Source organism: Papaver somniferum, unplaced genomic scaffold, assembly GCF_003573695.1.
Source record: "Papaver somniferum cultivar HN1 unplaced genomic scaffold, ASM357369v1 unplaced-scaffold_117, whole genome shotgun sequence".
NCBI classification, from domain to species: Eukaryota; Viridiplantae; Streptophyta; class Magnoliopsida; order Ranunculales; family Papaveraceae; genus Papaver; species Papaver somniferum.
In genome coordinates, this window is record NW_020620714.1 from 3,633,767 (window position 1) to 3,655,078 (window position 21,312).

The 21,312-nt window shown below is 37.4% G+C and overlaps 1 protein-coding gene across 2 annotated transcripts; it reads right to left on the minus strand.

The window, feature by feature from the left end:
- Positions 1-1,431: 1,431 nt before the first annotated feature.
- Positions 1,432-6,479, minus strand: LOC113330141. 2 transcript variants are annotated; one of them, XM_026576993.1, is made up of 7 exons: positions 5,994-6,479; positions 5,716-5,849; positions 5,456-5,610; positions 4,517-4,946; positions 4,231-4,404; positions 2,189-4,129; positions 1,432-2,097 (listed from the first exon to the last, which is right to left on the minus strand). In XM_026576993.1, exons 1-7 carry the CDS (start codon positions 6,232-6,234, stop codon positions 1,918-1,920), a joined length of 3,255 nt encoding a protein of 1,084 aa, XP_026432778.1. In that variant the 5' UTR covers positions 6,235-6,479; the 3' UTR covers positions 1,432-1,917. The 2 variants fall into 2 exon arrangements, with proteins under 2 accessions (XP_026432778.1, XP_026432777.1); XM_026576992.1 differs by having other exon boundaries at positions 5,716-5,903.
- Between the last annotated feature and the right edge of the window lie 14,833 nt (positions 6,480-21,312).

The following is a 21,312-nucleotide window of genomic DNA, read 5'->3' on the forward strand; positions in this document are numbered from 1 at the left end:
GATCATTTCCCTTCAATTTCTACAGAAGATCCATCCCCAAACTTCACTTGTCCTTTGATTTTCTCATTGAGTTCAGAAAAGTAGTGTCTCTTACCAGTCATGTGATTGCTGTCTCCATTATCTAAATACCAGATTCCTTCTTCTCCATCCTTTAATTCGTAGTTCTTTGGTATTAGTTTCCCTTCGTTTAAGAATACAACTCGTGCATGAAAAGAGTTGTATCTGCTTCCCTTGTTTCATTCTTGTTTGCTTCTTCCATCTTTTGTATTCTTTCAGGGCATACAGAGGAGAAGTGTCCTGGTTTATCACATCTGTAACAAATAATGTTTGATCTATCCGTCTTTTCTTTCCTTTGGTTTTGATCATTCTGACTTGTTGTTCTATCTTGTGAGTTAAACCTTCCTCCCCTTCCTCGGCCTCTGTTTCCTATACCACCTCTTCCACGACCTCTTCCTCTTGTCGCAGAGTTTTGTTGGTAAGAGTTTGTGTACAAGAGTTTTCCTTGAGTTTATCCATTGTTTTCTTCATCAAAGATTCTCTCTTCATATGCTTTCAATCTTCCAATTATATCTTCATAGCTAGTCTTCTTTAAATCTAAGACTTGTCCTAGAGAAGCTATGATATGAATATACTTGGATCTTGGTAAACTATTGAGAAACTTCTTTACCAGTTTATCTTCATCAATGGATTGTCCAAGTGACGCAGCTTTTGAGGCTATCTCTGATAGCTTTCCTGCAAAGCTATCAATAGTATCAGTGTCTTTCATCTCCATTCTTTCAAATTCAGACATTAAGGTTTGCATACGGGCTTCTTTAACTCGATCAGCTCCGAGATTACGTGCCTTTATTGCATCCCAAATTTTTTTTGAAGTTTCCTGTTCACCAACTTGTAGAAGAAGACATTCTGGTATTGCTTGAAAGAGTAATCCAATGACAACATTGTTTTTGTCTGGGTCCAATGTACCAGAATCAATTGTTTCCCAAACTTTGTATATTTTCATCAGTACCTTCATTCTCATGGCCCATACTGTGTAGTTTGTGGCGTTGAGGATTGGAACTTGTATTGATGGTGGCGTGAACTGTTTTGCACCCACAATGGTGGTTTCGTTTTCCATGGCTCAGAAACACGCTCTGATACCAATTAATGGCAACTGCAAGATGAAACTTAGATTATATAAAGACAACTCTCTTTATTGATGTTTAGAAAATCTCTCAAAACTAAACACAAGCTCTAATCTTGCTCATATGATCAACCACAACTTTGGTGATCATATATATATAGAACTATGAATCCTTTTCCTAGTCCTATTACCTTATTACATGTCTTTCCTTTTCTTAGAACTAGATGACTTCTAATTCCCTTAGGATTACATCAATTTCTTAATCTTGTCCTAATCAGCTTGTTAGTGACTTCTATGTTGAAGTTTAACCAACAGTTGTCACCCACAGTCGACCCACCATACGATGGGTTTTGATGTTGTGACCCATAATCGACCCGCTCTTAAGTGGGTTGGATCGAGTACGGATAATTTCAGACGGGTGTGAGTTGGGTTGGTGGGTTGAGTCGGTTTTGTGCAGCTCTCCATCTATGTGCACGTATGACCGCCAAAAAAAGAAGAAGCCATAATCTGTTTCTGAGCCGAGGATATATGTAATTACTCGGTTCTCTACATGACACTCCTTTACAAAATTTGGGACAGCAGTGTAAACAAAAATTGAGAGCTGACCCTTTTCCAAGCAAATAATTAAAAGCCTATTATCCTAGCATAGTTGTGAATCAACTATGGTGGCATTATAAATGTGGTTCAAAAAACTCCCCATAGATACTAACAACATTTCTCAAATACGATAGAAGAGTTCAAAGTTGAGGGACCTATATACCTTGATGTCTTCCAGTGGCACAGCAGCCCTGGTGGCTTCACAGCATTTTAGACCTAAAACACTCGGCTAACAATGCATTCATGAGGAATATGCTACGATTTGTGTGCACTGCTTTCCTTGTCTGAGCTAATGCAGTATCATTATTATGATGAAGCTTTCTATATTTTCTGTTAGCCGCTTGCAGCTCATTGTCATAATCAGATTTCATCCGTATTTTCTAAACACACAAAAAAAAATAAAAATTAATCCATTTGAAATATCTGATTTACTGGAGTTTACCAAGTAGAATAGGTACTGTGTGCACTAACCAATTCTTCGTGCAATTTCAAAACTTCCTCCCGCTCCTTGCAAAGTATTGCCAATTCAAATTCAAAAGGGTCATCCTGAGGCAGAGTCTGAGGAGTCAAAGGAGCAATTTGCCAAGGATGAATCTTGCGGTCTGGAACAACTCCCAAGCTTCTGAAATCTGACACACGTGTAACACTTCCACGTACACGTCTGTTTACAACCACAGGTTGCTGAAGCATTGTATCTTGCAAAGAATTATTGTAAGAAGGTACCGCAGAATGCACTTCAGTTGTTGCTGGCTGTGTTGGAAATTCAGCCTGTCGGCTAATATTATGTCCTAAATGGATGCCATTGTCCAACTGTTTGTCATTGTTGATGCTTACATGTTCATTTGAAGAAGAGTCATGACGGAGCAGAGACTGAGAAATCTGAGAAGAAGTCATTGGAGCACTTTCCCGAGAATGATTAATGGAACCTGGAACACCTCCCATGCTTCTGGAGTCTGAGACAGACTTACCCCTTCCACCTACAGATGTGTCAATAGACATAATAGGCAGATGAAGAATTGCTTCCACTGCAATAACTTCCTCAGAAGGTAACTCAGCATGCTCTTTCGTTACTGGTTGTTGTCTTGGACACTCAGCTTGTTGAGAAGTGATATGCCCATTGTCAAGCTGTATATCAGGCTGCGAAGCTGACCTTAAAGCTGGGTTACTTACTAGCTCAACCGGGTCCTTGACAGGGGGTTCAGGGCGAGGAGGCTCAGACTGGCTGTCATTGTCTAGCTGTATGTCAGGTTGTGAAGCTGACCTTGAAGCTGAGCTATTTACTAGCCCAACCTGGCTCTCAACTACGGATTTCGGACATGGAGGCTCAGAGGGAGGTGGAAGAACCGGTAGACAGCTATGATGGCTTTCTCCGACTTCGACTTCCAATTCTTGCTGAACAGATATTTTAACAGACTCACCCATACTAGCTGCAGGCACATTAGATATCTTATTAGCTTTGCGATAACGAGAAGCGCCAACTGGAACAGCAGGCAGAAATTGAGAGCAATCAACAACTGGAGTTTCAGATTCTCCTGCAGCAATGGTATCGGTGAGAACCTTCCTTCTCTTCTTCATGACATCATCGCTTTCAAAATTCTCATTTTCCAATGAGCCTTGAAAATATTGAACTCGTTTACGGATCCTCTGAGGTGAGGATGCAGCAGGCAAATATCTCCACCTCGGGGTCTTCCTATTCAGTAATTTTGTCCAAAAGGCATGAGAAGGATCTCCGTAACCCGACTGCATCTCCAGCTCACCAGGTAAAGAAATATCTCTAGAATATGTCCCTCCAGTTTGATTAACTTTAACAACAACTGAGGAATTACTTGTACTAGGTTTTCCAGCATCCTGAGGTGGCAGAGCAAACAATTCTGCCATCAAATGCTTAGAAGAAAAGCTAGAACCGGAGGATGAGGAGGAACCATGGAACTCACTCAACTCTTTGAATAAATAAGAAGCACCCCATCTAAGCAACTGATGAATTGTGGAATGGTTTAAATTCTGTGCATCGATAGACACACCTTGCTTGGCATGAATTAGAACCATTTCTTCCAAGGTACAGAACGAGTATAAACGGAACAGTTTTAACTGCTTGTGCTGTGAGTTGATAGTGATCTTCTGCAGAAGTTTCAAATCATTGTATGGGTTCAAATCGCTGTCATATAGAATCACAATATCAACTGATGATAACTTAATGCTCGAGTGGCAAGCACGGCGATCTAGTAAAAACACAATTCTCCCTTTATCCTTGTCATTGAACCTGTTCATGGCAGCTTGCCTGATTTTCGAAAATTGCGGATCTGGCATGATCAATCCACAATCAACACGTTCGTAGGAGTCTTCACCGCATCTCTGACGCACAACATCATCCAGGACGTCTCCCAAAGAGATTCCACTAGAGCCAACAGTTGACTGCCACATCAAAGACATTAGAATGAGAACCATGATCAGAATGCACAAGAAGAACACAGCAAGAGTCGGTTCGTATTAATCATTTTCTATAAATCCTATACCTGAAAAATGATTAGTACTCTTAAGCCCTGCTTCTTGGTCTCTGAAAGGATCGTATCAAGTACTTGTAGCTTGCCACTTGCTTTTATTCCAACATTCAGAAACTCGGCTTCTAACAGACCGTTCATGAGTGTTTTCTGCAAAGAAGGATTCACAAAATAGGGATGGTCGCAACACTGCAAAAACATGTCCCACATAAGAAACCATGATGCAGTCAGGTAACGAAGCTAATATTTCCATCTAAATATATAACTAACCAACCACACACAGCTGCAGAAGTAGGCTCACCTTCCTGGTAGAAGTAAGAACATCACGAAGAGCCTCCACAGTTTCAGCTTTTGAGCATGAACGAAGTAATATCGAATTAGAAAGGAGGATGTCACAATACTGCTCAAGCTGCACATAGGAAAGCTTGGCAGGAACCCAGTATTCGACAAACTTGGAATCTGACGCAACAACACGTACAGGCTTCTTCCTCAGTTTCTCAGCACTGCCATTAGAACCATTCTTACTGCATAAACTATATTTAGCTGTACCCAAACCTTCAGAATCTGCCAATTCCACTTTTACGGCATCCAAATTGAATTCTACTGCTCCAGGCAAAAAACGCTTCTTAACACAACTGAAACAATACCAAACACTAGGGGGCACGTCCTTCAGGGGCAGATCAACACATTTGAGATGATAGTTCTTTTTGCAACCCTTGCCGCTGCATCCCCTGCAATTTAACATGAAAAAAACAGTTCAAGTCATGCGGGACTTAAGCTACCCTGAGATCAATCGCCTAGAAAAAAAACAGTGGACATGGTTCACCTACAAGGCTACTACAATGGAGCATCATTTATTCAGGAATTGCTTGAACAATCCCAGATGAATTTTTTTTAGTAAACATGCCTAAATCATACCTATAACCAGGTTGAACAACACAGCAGTAAATACTTCAACTCTATTAATATGAAGTCAACTATTTATCAACTACGGCTAAGAAGAACAGGAGGAAAGAAAACAAAATCGACGTAATTGATGCAACATCTAGTTTTCAAACACATCTCGGTGCAGCTGAAGTTTAGACTTTAGATCATTCGCTAATCAAATTTCCTGTTTTCCTTCCTTGCTTTTGCAAGTTTTACTTTCAATTGCTAATGACAAGTGACTGCCTTCACAATTCAGTATTCAATGCCACGAAAAATAAATCAACCAAACATGAATAAAGCAACATTCACTCACAAGAGCGTTCCAGTACTTCCACCAAGCTTGCAGATGACACAAACATTATCATCACTAGCCATTTGCGCCGCAGCCTTGGTTTGTACATCCTTGCGACAATCTTCACCAATTCCTCCTTCTCCACCACAAACCTTGACATTAAGCTTCCCTCCACCCTAATGCAAAGTCAATAAGACCCAACAAAGTAATTAGAACCAATTCACACAGGACTAATAGTCTAATACACACAATCAACTAAAAGTAGGATAGCACACAACTACCTCTTCTGGTTCCACAGGAACTGTATCCTCTGCTTTAATCTCAACACCCATAAGCTTAATTTCACTGCACTGGCCACCATTATGTTCTATTTCCATGGACCTACGACCATTTCCTCCTAGTTTGCCCTTCACCCCTTGAGCCAAATCCACTTTTAGACCCTCTATCAGCTTCTTCTTCTTCTTCTTATCTAGCAAAATCAATCAATAGAAACAAAATTGAAATTACCCTGATAAACTTGAACAACAACAAAAAAAAAATTACACAGAATAGAACTTACCTGATTTCTCATCCTCCTCCACCCTTCTTTGGTTTTTGAGTAAAATTTCTCTGTACTTAGCAGCACTCAATTTCTTACCCGCCTTCAGGCCACCATTATTAGAACACGGTGACCCCCTCTGCTTCTCCTCCTCCTCTTCATTTTTTCCGTCTGAACAACGGGAATCCTTCCCAGAAGAGGAGGAGTTCTTATTCGAACCTGATAAACTGGAACCAGACATTCTTCTCAATGGGTTAAGCATAACTTGGATTGATTTGTTTTTCCGATGAAGACACAATCGGCAATCACTGTCTCCGGTAGAGTTAAGAAATGAAGATGAAGAGAATCCCCCGTCCCAACTCCTCCCTGCTTTTATTTCACTAGGGGGTGAGGCGGTGGTGGGGGGATAAAGCTGCTGAATTGCGCAGCGGCGTGTGCGTAACAGTTGGGATTCTGGGAGATAGTGAGACGGCGACGTTGGAAGATACAAAGCAGTTTCCTTATAGTACGGTCTGTTCAGATATTCTGTACATGGGTAGTTGAGAACATTGATGAGGCTACTCGAAAAGGCGGGGAATCCATAAATAATTACGAGGGGAATTATTGGGCTCAAGAATAATTACCACTACTTTTTAGGCATTTTAGTTTTTAACCCTATGAAATGACTGTACATTTTTTTGACCTTTAGCAATAAATGAGTTTTTGATACTCCCAAAAATCCTTGCCAAGAAAATGACCTGCCACATCTTTATGACAAGGATTTTTGATTAAGTACGAAAAGTCAAAAAATTAGGCTTGTTTATTGAATTGCCGATTCAATGTTTGGATATTAGAAGTAAATTATTTTATTTCACAAAAAGTTGAGTTCTTTTAGATTTTTAGAAGTCGTATTAAAATTCTCTATCCAAGCTGATTTCTTGTTTTTTGATTTAGAGGAACCAAAAAGTTATTTTTGGATGCACATCCAAACGCGCTATAAGAGATCTCGGATCAAAACAATAATGGTGAACCAAGTATTTGGTGATATGAAGTACAGGGCCGTAGCAAACTATTTGGAGGCCTAGGGTAAATTTTTTAAAATCATAGTGATAAAATACCGAGTAGAGAAACTTGTAGAAAAATGATTTCTGTAAGAATTGAACTTGGATTCTAGATACCATAAAAAAGAGATTTTCCATTGCACGGAAGTAACTTCTAAGTAAGATATCAATTGGTTTTGAAGCATATATGCAAAAATCATCTGTTTTAGGGACCCAAAGATTTTGGGGCCCCTAGGTTGTCGCCTAACTCGTCTATGCTCAGCGACGATCCCGATGAAGTATTCTGGTGGTCCCTACAATTCAAACCTGAATTGCTGAAATAAGAAAAATTTCAGCAATGGATCACTAAATTTTGGAGAATCTACAATATCTAATGAATGGAGAGTCCACTTTGAAACCGCTCCTCAAAAAACACATATGGATAAATTGATACAATAAAAATCTCTGATAACATATGTGTCATAACCTAGCAAATAAAGTACAGTACACAGTTAATTATAGGATTTGGCGTACTACCCATTAACATATTTTGAAATAAAAGAATTTCAAAATAATTTTTGAAAGTAAAAAAATATGATTTTTGCTTTTAGTTGTCATATTTTTTTTAATAATCAAAGGTCTTCAAAAAGGCTAATGGCCCTCCTTAACTGTTGGAAGGATCCAAATAGGAGGTGTAGACCAGTACATGGTAGAATTGTTTAGCTTTTCCCACAGAGCAAGCTCATGAGAAACCGAGTTACAATAACGAGGCTGGAAACTAAAAATACAGGCAGATAACTTAGAAGAAAAATATAGAATGTCTTTAAAGATAACATCCGTTCGCGTGTCTCCATCAAAATTCCCCAGCTGAAAATTGGTCGATGAGAGATTTTGCATCACTTTCTATAATGATGCGAGTTAACTGTTGCTCCACAGCTTTCTTCAGAGCTGCCCAGATGGCTCTTGCTTTAGCTTCTTCGGCAGAATGAACATCAAAGACTAAGGAAGCACAAAAGGTTGCTTTTCTTGAGAAGTCTCGTATCACATACCATGCACCATTTGCTCCAGAGATATCATCAAAAGCACCATCAGTATTACATTTGATCCATCCAAAAGAGGGGGCATCCATTTATCACAAATACTGACAGGCATGGTAGAAGAGATAGTCATACTAGAATTCCTAGTTTTCCTCGTGAGGAGCATAGCTCTGGCTCTAGCTAGGACAGCAATATAGTTTTCCTTAATGTTTTGGAAGATAAAATTGTTTCTACTGGTCCAGAGAGACCATGAAATAGCCACAAAAAGACATTGGTCATCCTCAGAGAGTTTAGATTGAGGATCAATTAACCAGAAAAGAAGCCAGTCAATAAAAGATTTATTTTGGAAAAATTGAGTGTTTATGTTGAAATCAGAGATAAACCAAACTCTACTAGCAAAGGGGCAAATGATCAAAGCATGCATAATAGTTTCCTGAGGATCAGAACACCTAGGACAATCCACACTATGTATAGGCATTTTGGTGTGAAGAATAGTTCTGGAGGGCAAAGCATTTCTAGCTACTCTCCATAAAAAGACCTGAATTCTGTAAGGCACTTTTACTTTCCAAATACGCTCCCAAAGATTTTTATAAGGGGAAGGTCTAAGGCCTCTGAGCCCCAAATAGGCATATTTAGAAGAAAATTCTTTGAAAGATCCCAAGCCCTCCTATCAGGAGTGCAAAGCTGGCTTAAGGGAATAGTGATAATCTTCTGGACAGAAGCATTATCAAAATGGGTGTTAAGTCTAGACACATCCCAACTTCTGGTTTGGGGATTAATAAAATAAGCAACTTTAATACTAGGATCAGGGGGAACAAGAGGGTTTGGTGTGGCAGAGCCCGGAGAAGGAATCCATTTGTCACACCATGGGTCAATGAATTGAGCATCCCCAACAATCCAAGAAATGAAAGGTTTTATTAGTTCCTTAATGGCATGCAGACACTTCCAAGTCCAAGAGCAGTTGGCAGTACACTTGGCATTCAAGAAATCAGTTCTAGGGAAATATATAGCCTTAAGAACAATGGAAAGCAAACAGTTAGGATTTTCTAAGATTCTACAGGCATTCCTAGCAAGCATAGCCAGATTATTTAATTCAGCTTTCATGAAGCCCAGACCACCTTCAGCTTTGGGGGAGCATAAAATATCCCAACCTAGAAGATGAAACTTTTTGTCCTTAGGATCTAAAGTTTCACCCCACCAGAACTTGCAAAGGTGGGATTCCATTTATTTACAAAGATGTTTGGGAATAAGGAAAGCTCCCATTTGAAAAAAAGGGAATAGCTTGGCCAATGTGTTTTATTAGAGTAGTTCTAGCATCTTGAGATAAGAGCTTATGAAGCCAGATAGAAATTCGGGCATCAATGGCTTGGATAATACCCATGTGGTTTTGTATTTTATAAGCTTGAAACACAGTAGGAGTGCCAAGATATTTTTCTCCTAGATCCCTACTTTGGATATCTAAAATATTGGCCAAAAGAGATTTCCTATGTTCAGGAATTTTTCTACTGAACAAAATACCAGATTTTTCAAAATTTATTTCTTGCCCAGAGGTCAGGCAGTACTTTTGAAGATAGTCTTTTATGACCTGAAAGTTTTTAGAAGTAGATTTAGAAAACAAAAGAGAATCATCAACAAACAAAAAATGAGTCATTTCAGGGGGCATCTTTACAGACTTTAATGCCTTCTAAAATACCCTTCTTCTGGAGACTATCAATGTAAGAAGATAGAGCTTCAGAACAGATGATGTAAAGGTAGGGAGAAAGAGGATCTCCCTGTCTTAGTCCTCTTTCAGGTTGGAAAAAGCCGGTGGGGCTTCCATTAAGAAGGACATAATAAGATACCGTAGAAATACATTGGTTTATCAGTTTAACCCACTGATTAGACAGACCCATTTTAGTTAAGAACTTTTCAAGAAAATCCCACTCAAGATTTTCATAAGACTTAGACATGTCGAGTTTAATGGTAGTTATGCCCTCACCTTTATCATTATGATTGACAGCATATATGGCCTTATTGGCTAGCAGAATATTATCAGAAATACTCCTCTTAGGAATAAAGGCACTTTGATTTTGGGAAATTATATTGTTCATGAAAGGTTTTAGTCTGTTGGCCAAAGTTTTTGAAAGAATTTTGTAAATAAAATTACAGAGACCTATTGGCCTATATTGAGTGACCAATTCAGCAAGGGGGACTTTGGGGATAAGAGCTATATTGGTATGATTAAAGACCTTAGCAATGTTACCTGTTCTGAAGCAGGTTTGTGTCATATCAATGACGGCTTCTCCCACAATGTCCCAATGCTTTTGGTAAAAAAGGCATGTAAAGCCATCAGGACCAGGAGCCTTTTCCTCCCCATTTGGAAGACATCATTCTTAATTTCTTCTGGTGATAGAGGCATATTTAAAGAAGTGTTGTCCTCTTCAGAAAATTTAACAGGAAGATCAGCATGAGTTTCATCTTGAAATTGCTGGGGATGGAAGGAATAAAAACTTTTGAAGTAATCTATGAAAGAATTTCCAATACCATCTCTATCAGTTAGAATAGTATTCAAGGAGTTGTTTATCCAGCTAATAACATTTCTTTTTCTTCTAAAGAGAGTTACTCTATGGAAATAGGGTGAATTTCTGTCACCTTCCAAAATCCAGACCTCTTTAGATTTATCCTTCCAATATAATTCTTCTGAATTGTACAGATACTCCAATCTAGCTTTGAGTCTAGAAGTATTACTGGAATCAGTTGGGTTAGAGAGTTGGAGATCAGCTAAATCTTTCCTAATGGTAGATATATTGGTTTGAATATTACCAAAAGAAGACTTATTCCAATATCTTAGACCTTTCTTAGTACTCAACAATTTAGCTTTGAGCTTATAGGCAGGGGAGCCTAACATTGACAGACCAAGAGTTAGCAATAATATGTCTGCAAGTAGGATCCCCAATCCATATTGCCATAAAATGAAAAGGTCTAGGCATACAAACATCCTCATAATTAAAACCTATATGCATTGGGGAATGATCATAAGAATCTCTGGGGAGATTGTTGAAATAAATTTTAGGACAAAGATCTTCAACAGTTTGGTTTATTAGACATCTATCTAATCTTTCAAGAATTAAATTAGGGCCTTGTTGCATATTGGACCAAGTAAACCTATGTCCTGAGAAACCAGGATCATGCAAGTTAAATACAAAACAAAAATTTCTTAAGTTTCCAAAATCAGGATCTTCAACTTCTAGGCCACCATTTTTATCTTCAGTACCTAAGAGGGCATTAAAGTCTCCTGTGAAGAAAACAGGTTCATCTAAGGGAGCATTAGGTTGCTGACATTGTTGTTCCCCAAAGGCTTTCTAAGACTACTATTAGGTTCACCATAAATGAAATGAATGCGACAGGTCTTAGAGTGAATGATGTCAGTAGATGTAACATAGATACCCCTCATACTGGATGAAACAATGTTGAGATGAACTTCCTTCTTCCAAGCAAGAGCAAGTCCACCACTTCTACTAACACTAGGAATGTTAAAAGTACATGGGTAACCCATATTTTTTAGTTTTCTGGATGCCATATCTTTGTTCATTTTTGTTTCAGAGAGAAAAATAATATCTGGGTTGACATTCCTACACAGTAGACTGAGTTCCTTATTAGCAGATTTCTTTCCAAAACCTCTAATGTTCCAAGCAATCAGGTTGATGGTATTAACAGGGAAAGGGTTTATAGTATTGTTTGCAGTATCAATTAAAGGTGTTGGTTGAGGTTGATTTACCCGAGTGGTAGGGTCAGATTCACCACCAAGAGAAGCACTGGTATCATCACCACTTTGAGAAACATTTTGGGAGGAATCGAGATTAGAAGTAGCAACATTGAGAAGAGAATTATTGCGACACCGTTGTTGTTTGGGGAACTTTCAGCAGGTACATTATAGCTCCCAAAGGTATTAAATACTGGTTGTGTATTGAGAGAATAGGTAGAGAGGTCAATGGCTGGTAAATCCCCAAATTTGGTAATTGGAGGACACAATAGAGCATAATCAGGTTCAGTAGTGACATGTTCTTCAGGGATAACCACTATGCTTTCCAAACTAGAATTAGCTCTTGTACGTTTCCTCAAATCAGCCCTGGGGTTAATCTTCCTTTTGAGATTAGCTAGAGCCTCATGTTCAGCTGAGTTAACAGCTCCTCTAGTGATGATTGGGTTGGAATTTGGGACAACAGAAGTCTTAAACCTTCTTGATGAGTTGGTAGTACGAATCGGACCACTAGGAGTTGGTTCGGAACCAGAAATAGAAGCTTCAACAATAACATTTTGAGTGATAACCTGTTTGAGAATGATTGGTAAGCCATTCTCCGGTTGAGTCAAATGTTGCTGAATAGGACCAACATCAATGATCTTCGGAGTAGTAGATCTGTTTACGAAAGGACCCATTTGAAAAATATTTGATAAGCCCTTCTGAATAGTATTTTCCATTCCCTGATCAAAATACTTTTCTTTTCCTTTGTTGCACATTTCAAGGGTAGGAGATTCAACTTCTGTTTATGGTACCGTATCAGTTTGTTGCATGACGGTATCTGTAATGGCAGCAGAGGAAGTGTCTACTTGCTTGGTTACCGTTGTAGGAGGCATCATTAGCCTTGAGACAGCTGGGAGAACATACTTGCTGCTAGAAACATCAAGTTCTTTGATTTTTTTCTTCTTTAATTTCCAAGAAGGACAGTTTTGATCTTTATGATCAAGAATGCGACAAGAGGTACAAAAATATCTTGGAACTATGATGTGTCTACATTCAATCAGGAATGGTTGGTTCTACCACTTGTAAAGAGAGGGACACCTATTGGTAAAGCTTTCTGAACTGGGATTCTAATGCATACTTTAACATTCTTCATTAGAGGGTATTTACCAAAAGTATTTTGAGCTTCTATGAGTTCCCCCATGCTGAGAGTGAGTTTCTGAAGATCCTCAAATCCTGTGCATTCATTTGGGATGTTGCACAAAATGAACCACAAAATTTCTTCATAAAATAAGAGTTGATGGTTAGCAGGCCATCCTTGAACTGGTACCACTTTTAACACCATTAGGTAGCCACAGACAAACCAAGGTTTCTGGGAATTGATTCTGTTGAAGTCCTTTTCTGATAGGAAATGAATAAGAATTTTGTTTCGCTGACCATTTAGTGATAGTAGGATGTTGAGATAAATGCCAGTTATTGCATATGTAAAAACGAATTGAAGAAGTTGGAATCAAGGTTTCACAGCATACATATCCCGCCATACACCATTTCCAGTTACTATCAGCTTCAGCTAGAACAACTTTTTCGTCAATATAAACTGGCTTAGAAAGTGTAGATGCTAAAGTTAATTTCTAGGCCATTTGAGCAGAAAGGGTTTGAATATCTTGGTCCAAGTTTTGAATGTTTGCTGTTGAGTTTGGGATTTCCATCAGGTAAGAGATATGGATATATATGAATATAGTTTGATTGAGATAAGTGTTCCAAGTAACAATTATAAAATACAGTTGTAAAGAAAAGAATCTCTTGTTGGTACTGTACTGATATAGATCACAGATACTACGAGTGAAGGAAAGGCATAAGGTGTTTATTTGTTTATGTATTTGAACCTTAAAAAATGAATGAGAAGACTGTTGACCATTATCTGATAAGGTATCAGGAGAAATTTGGTGTAAGGTAGTTGTTGGTGTACTGCAAAGACTATGTTGGGGTGGACGTTTATCATATGGGATGTTACTTTCATATCCCTGCTTTTTGGACGCCAATAGATTTGAGATGCTCTCGTGAGTTCGATGAAAAGAAATCCAAGTGAGGACAAAACCAATAATACATTGTTGGATTTACTGGGGTAGAGGAGGGTGGTGAGGTCTTATGTAGTATGTGGTAGGTGGATAATTAATGAATTTGTATTTATTAGATGGATATGGGTATGGTAGTACAAACTTCCAAAGGTAACAATGGAGGTGGGGAAGTAGAATAGATAGTAAAGATGGGAAAGGGGGGGGGGGGGGGAGATTTAGGTTGGGGTCGATGGATCTGAAGGGTTTGTTGTGGTTCAGTAGATGGCATAGAATTAGTTTTAGAACTAGTAACCCATCTGGCAGACATGCCCCAGACCGCAATGGTGCCTCTCAACTGATTCTGCATTCTTCTAATCCACATAAAACATAAAATCTTAATTATACCCCAGTAATGCATACCAATGTTAGATGACCTACCAGATACTCCCTTAATAGTAGTTCCGAAAGAAGTAAAGGCTAAGAGAAAAATTAGGTGTTGAAAATAGGGTTGAGTAGGGTAATTATGGTCTGCAGTGATTAAACCATACGCGTGGTTTTGAAAGGGCGTGGTAAACAAAGCGACATGACGCTTAACCAAGCGCCTTAAATGGTAATAAATGGGCATTATAGGTTCTTTCAAAGGGGTTTTATGGGAGAGATTAACAAATACAGAACTTGAAAGTTTGGTTTTATTATCGAAGAGGAAAGGATTACGGAGAATTTAGTTAAAATAGAATATGGCAAATCAAGGTAATGAGATTGCTTCCAACAATGGTGTTTCCAATAATCAGAATGATCCTCCACTTTCAATCCCCTTTGAGTAAGCCAAAAATCTTGTTCCGACTTTGAGTACCAGTGAACTTCAGCAATTGAGAGATCACATAGAGATTGATGATCGCCATCAAGAGATAATTCTTCAGCAGGAAGAAGAATAGCAGAGACGAAGAGAGGAGAAAGAAAAGTATGATCACAAGATTGTTGCATGGAAGCCCAAGTTTTTGGAATATGATTAGAGAAAGGGAGAGGAATGGATAGAGAAACATTCAGGATGTAAAGGATATGGGAGCGCAACAAATGAGGATTCTGAGGAATCAGGAGAAGGGATGGAGTATGATATTAAGGAGGTGAACACCAGCGATCTGGACTCTGATGCTGCAGCAGATAAAGCAATGATGGAGGAATATAATGACAGGAAATTGAAGGGGAGGTTTGAGTTTGAACTGTTAAATCCCAAGATTTATGCAAGGAAAATGCGTGAGGGGGAGAGTAGAAGTGATAGTGAGGAGACCCTGGAAGATGAGACTGATGAGGATCAGGATGGAAGTGATGTTGATGATGTTGAGAGTACTCCATCGTCTGTCGAAACATCTCCTGCACCTTCTGAAAGTGCTGATGAGTGGTTCCGAGAAGAGGAGGATTGGGATTCTCATGATGATGACTATTAGTCGTCTCTTCACAAGTACTGGGATTAGCCAAATCTTCAATGTTAGAGAAGATTTTGAAGATGGTCAACAATTTTTTTGCACAAAGGTAATTCCATTACTTTTTCTCGTTCCTCCTAAGTCTCCTACAGTGGTGATGACTTTAAGGTAGTTGTTTTTCTCTATACGGACGATTTTTGCTTTCTTTTGTTGATGCAGGTGATGTGAATAGGAAAGGATGTTAGATTTGGTGTTTTGATAGGTTTTTTAATGGGTTTCTGGTTTTTGTGATCATGAAAAGGTCGGAGTTTTTTTTGGTTGTTAGTATCCAAGTGTTTAGTGAATAGGAAAATATTGGTATTGCTTATGGTAATGGTATAGTGCTTAGAATGATTTTTTTTTTTGTTTTTTGAAGCACAAATGATGCAATGGTTAGGAGTTCTGTTTAGGATGTTCAACTGGGTGTTGATAGAGTTGTAATGAACTTTCTTAATACCAGTTTTTCCTTGTGTAAAATCAGTTGAATGAACAATTTTAATGTTACTAAACAAAGTTTTTCTTGAATTTAATCTTGAGATTATATGTTTCCAAGTCTTTTAGATAAGACTGTAAATACAGTAATCACAAACAGTGAGCAAACAAAGGAGGATTGAGTGAATGAAGGTATAAATCAGGTAAGTTTGAAAAGAGATAGCGGAAAACATTCAAGAGAAATTGAGAGGAAAAATTGCTGACATCAGGGTGACGGGAAGAGCAGAGAGATTGAATAACCTCTTTTAGTTGTCATATTAAGAAGCTATTAGTGTCATATTATTTTTGATGCAACCAGGAAAAATATACATGGTATTCACTGTTCATTGTCAATAATCACCAACTAGAAATTTTGCTAGTCGTTTATCATGTAAAAATTTTCAGGAAACTTGTATTTACAGGTTTTGGGAAACTTTTCTATTTCACAATTTCAGGGAAAAAAAACAACCCTTCTTTTATATGTTTAAAGAGCTTTCATTGTGCAGTAATGGTTATCGTTGAAGGTGCCCCCTCCCGCAAAATAAGCAGGATGTGGATGTTCAGTTAGGTGTGACCCGTATGGGTCTAGTGTTTCTTTTAAACTTGGCAATTACTATCATTATCTAAATTACTCTCTCCGTTCTTTTTTAATAGGCTGATTTTGTTTTTAGAGAAATTTAAGGAAATTAAGAGAACTAATCATTGAAAGTGGTCCTCATGACACTTGTCAATAAAATAAGTGAAGTGAAATGGTCCCCATGACACTTGTCAGCAAAAGAAGTAAAGTAAAATGGTTCACATGAATTTTGTCATCAAAAAAAGTTAAGAGAAAAGTGGTCCCAGAAAATTAAAGTAATATTTGACGTTCCCAATTAGGAAGCCGACCTATTTTTTGAAACATTTATTTATAGAAACCAGCCTATTAGAAAAGAACGGAGGGAGTAAATAATTATGTTTGTTTGTTTTCTTTTTCTTTCCTAATAGCATATCTTATTGTGTGATAGTGAGCTTTGTATTCAAGGTTGTTTGTTTGTTGTATCTATCTATGTACTACAAACAAAGGAAGTATGTTCCATTATCACATTATAAAGAATATATGGACAACGTTACACGAACACTATCTTAAAAGATTTGTACCAATTCTTCTTGATAGTCCAAACAATAATGAGTTTGAAGATAACATTTTGATGACGCGTTCCTCTCATTAATATATATATTCCTATAAATGAGCACAATCGGAGATAACAAACCTCACCGTTTACCAATTTTAATTTCAAACATTAATTTTGAACGGTTGATTTTCAAAGTTGTAGATGGAGGGGTTATGTGTTGCAGATTGTGTTCATTTTTTGTAGGATTGTCGAATTTCATAAGAAGAACGTATCTCCAAAGTATTGGCTTCAAATTCATTGTATTTTTGATTGTAAAGAAAAATTGGTGCAAATCTTGTGACATAGTGTTCATATTAGATCAGAAACTAAATTTCAAAATAACTTTTACCAATTAAAATAAATAAATATGCATATTTATAATCTACTTGTCAAACATGCTATCTGTATAATTTATAATGTCGTTAAAACAAAAAATTATACAATGACAATCACTGCTCACCAACATCCACATTCACCACAACTACAACGTATTACCACCATTACTCTTGATCGCTATTTACTAGTAATTTGACTAGTCAATTGATCATGCCAAGGGCTAAAGCATAGGCCAACTTACATTCCATTTTTTTATCTAACTTCATATTTACTGTTTCCATCATTTTTCTTTTTCATGGTAAAATTCATGTTGTGTAGTAGTTGGCTTCATTTAAGATTTTTTATTACTTGTCACTATCTTTATCCAAATGATGAAAAAATGGTCCTACTAGCACATGATAAAACTAGTTTTAAATCAATCAATAAGTTTTCCTTGTAAATTTTACAATGACATCATTTTCTTTCATATTAATAATTCTTATTTTGCGGGTACAGTAAGTTTTGCATTCAAAGTTGCTTGTTTTATCATGTGCTAGTGGGAAGATATGTCCCACTTGCACATGATCAAAGTTGATTTGAATGAATAATATCTTTTTTTTTTGAGTTATTCTCCCCACACCGAGTGAAAAAATCACACAAAAACTACCTATTCACATAGGGGGGGTCCCATCCCTTTGGGAGTTAACAAAATCCATTTTAGGTCCCATCCCTTCGAGAGGATGGTTTTCCCATTGTTTATTCATGCGGTCCGTGAAGAATTTTTGTTTTCTTTGATAAATTTGATCTTCATTTAGGGTTGTTTCATGCTTCAAATTTTCTTTTTTTAAAGTTAGGATTGTTTACAGTTTATTACTAACTCTATCCAAATGAGGGAAAAGGGTTTGTTAGTGCATTTAGTTTAAATCCATGAGTTTTCGTTGGTAAATTTGACAATAATTAGCACTAGTAGTTGATTTTTCTTTTTCACATTAAGGATTCTTAACTTCTAGTAGTTGGCTTTGCATTTAAGTTTGCTTATTGTTACTTGTTGCAACTAAGGAAGATGCTCCAGTAGCACATGATAAAACTTGTTTTAAATTACTGATTTATCTTTAATAAAGTTGATAATAATTGCCACTACCTTGATTATTAAATGAGGTTATGAAGTAGTTGTATTTGCATTGAAGGTTGTTTGTTACATGTCACCCCTATCCAAATAAGGGATATGGGTCTCACTAGCACATGATACATAATGAAATTAAAGTTGACAATGACACCCTTTTCTTACATATTAAGAATTCTTACTATGAATTACAGGTAGCTTCGCATTCAAAGTTCCTTATTTTATCATGTGTTAGTGGGAAGATAAGTCCTAGCAACACATGATAAAAGTTGATTTGAATGAATAATATCTTTTTCTTTGGAGTAGTTCTGCACACACAGTGTAAAACATCCACACAAAAACTACCTCTTCACATGGGGCGGGTCCCATCCTTTTGGTAGTTAGCAGGGGGACCATTTTAGAGCCCCACCCAAAAAAATATGTGAGAGGATGGTTTTCGCATTGTTTACTCATGCGATCCGTAAAGAATTCTTTTTTTCTTTGATAAATTTGATTTTCATCTAGGGTTGTTTCATCAATTTTTTCTTTTTTTTAAAAAGTTAGGTTGTTTGTTATTTATCACGAACTGTATCCAAATGGGGGGAAGGATTCGCTAGATTCTTACTTTCTAGTAGTTGGCTTTGCATGTAAGGTTGCTTATTGTTACTTGATGGTTGTCTCTATCCCCATCCAACTAAGGAAAAGATCCCAGTAGCACATGATAAAACTTATTTTAAATTACTGATTTAACTTTAATAAAGTTGATAATGAATGCCACTGCCTTTATTATTAAATGGGGTTATGTAGTAGTTGTATTTGCACATGTCACCTCTATCCAAATAAGGAAGATAGGTCTCACTAGCACATGATACATCCTGAAATCAATGAATAAATAAAACTTTTTTGGATAAAAATTGATAATGACTTCCACTATCTAAATTAAATTATATTTATAGTCTTTTCATTAAAAATATCATGTCCCAATGATGTGTTTTAAAAATGTATTTCAACAACTACTTACAATGGCTAACAACCAGAGAAGTGCTACATTGACCGACAAAACATTCCGATGAATCATCCCGACAGGTGATCGTGTGGTAGTTGGGTAGCGGTTCTAGCATCTAGGGTGTAAAAGGTAAAAGTTGGACCCAATCTCTCTGTCTCGCGGGATAATCGTCGGGAATTTTCTGTCGATATACCAACCATAAATTTTAATTTATGAGAATGCACCTCAGCCATCAAATATTACTGATCACCGGGGTCGTCTTAGGCATTGGGGGAGATGGTCTACCGCCCTTGGCCCAAATTTTGGAGGGCACCAAAATAGATGAAGAACAACCCACTGTAGTTGATTAGTTAGTAGTTACACAAAGAATGTAGAAAGGCCTTTCAAATAAGTGTTATATTTTCATGCAGATTTCCATGCAAAGGGTTGATTTCCAATTTTCCTTGGGACAGTTTAATTCACTAACAGTAGTTCTTTTATTACCTGTTAACTAGCTCATTTTGGGACGTTATAATTGTTTTAACTCATTAATCTCTATAAGATGTTTTAGGGTTATTTGTTAATAACTAATCCTTTCAATATGTATGAAACGAAGACCTAATAAACCCTTTTCCCCAGTTATATATCAAGGTTGGTAAATAAAGAGCGGCAAACAATCAAAACTCTGGAAATGGGAGACTTTATTCAGAATAAGAATGAGATAATCGGAGATGAAAGGCCAACGACAAAACAAGTCGAGATGGGATTAAAAGAACGAAACGTATTTTTAAGCCCATATATATATATATATATATATATATATATATATATATATATATATATATATATATATTAAAACAAAGGCTCTTGGGACTAAAATGGTAGAGGAGACCGGGTGATCGGGGCGGAGCCAGCTAAGTGCAAGGGTACGCATTTACGCCCAGCCCACCTGGCTCCAAAGTCTAATTTAAGCCGGTTTTGAAAATTAATTTGATTTACAAGCCTAATTTTGCTTCCTTGCGTTCCTAAAAAAGATTTCTTTTACCCCAAAGCAAATTCTTACACCTCCAACATAGAAATCTTGGCTCCGCCCGGCCTGGTGATCACTCATCATACAGACACTATGTTTTGCTTTTGCTTTTCTGTGGAGTTCTTGAAATACAATGCAATATTATCTTAAGGGGCCTCATTCGAGCAAGAACGATGAATACATGAAGCACTAGCTTGATTTAGATGTTTAATTTATATGGTTAAGTGTCCCTACCAGCAGCAATTTCATAGTGCTCTGTACTAAATAATTTCAGTTAAGGGCTAATACATATAATTACTTTTAATACTCCAGTAAAACAAATCAGAAGACAAATTTTTTTAATACTCCATGAAATTAAGTTAGTCCATTTTACAGAATCCCCAAATTTAAACTACTTTCTTTACACAACTAGAAATTAAAGACCACAATTAGCTTTACTACTACTCCCATGGATCTGTGGCAGCAGATCTGAATCTCTGCAAGATACTTTCCCTTTCATCAATGTAGCTCCTCTCCATAGACTTCACAACTTCAATATCTTCCTCTTCGGTCTTCCAAGCTGCTTCCAGCTTCTTCAACTCTGATTCCAACTGAGAAATCTTAGTATCTGTGAAAGCTGCTTTAACTTGTTTGTCTCCCTTGATTGAAATGGTTTCCTCTATGTTCCGTCTAGCTGCCTGTTCTTGTACTGAAAGTGCTCTTAATGTATCATATCTTTCCCATAGCTTAGCACAATCGTAACCCATTTCATCCAGTTCTGATAATGTCGCAATGTGCTCCTCCTGTACCACATCTCTTGATAACTCAACAGGATTATTACCCAAGTTGACAAGTTTCTGTGCAACGTTGATGAAGGCTACATCTAACCCTACCTTGACACCTTCCCGAATACCTTCACAGTAGTTATCTAGAGGCTGGCAGTGAGGATTCTGTGGCATTGATTTGAAGAGATCCGCTCTTGAAGTCCTGTACTCATTGTCAAGGAAGAAATCTAG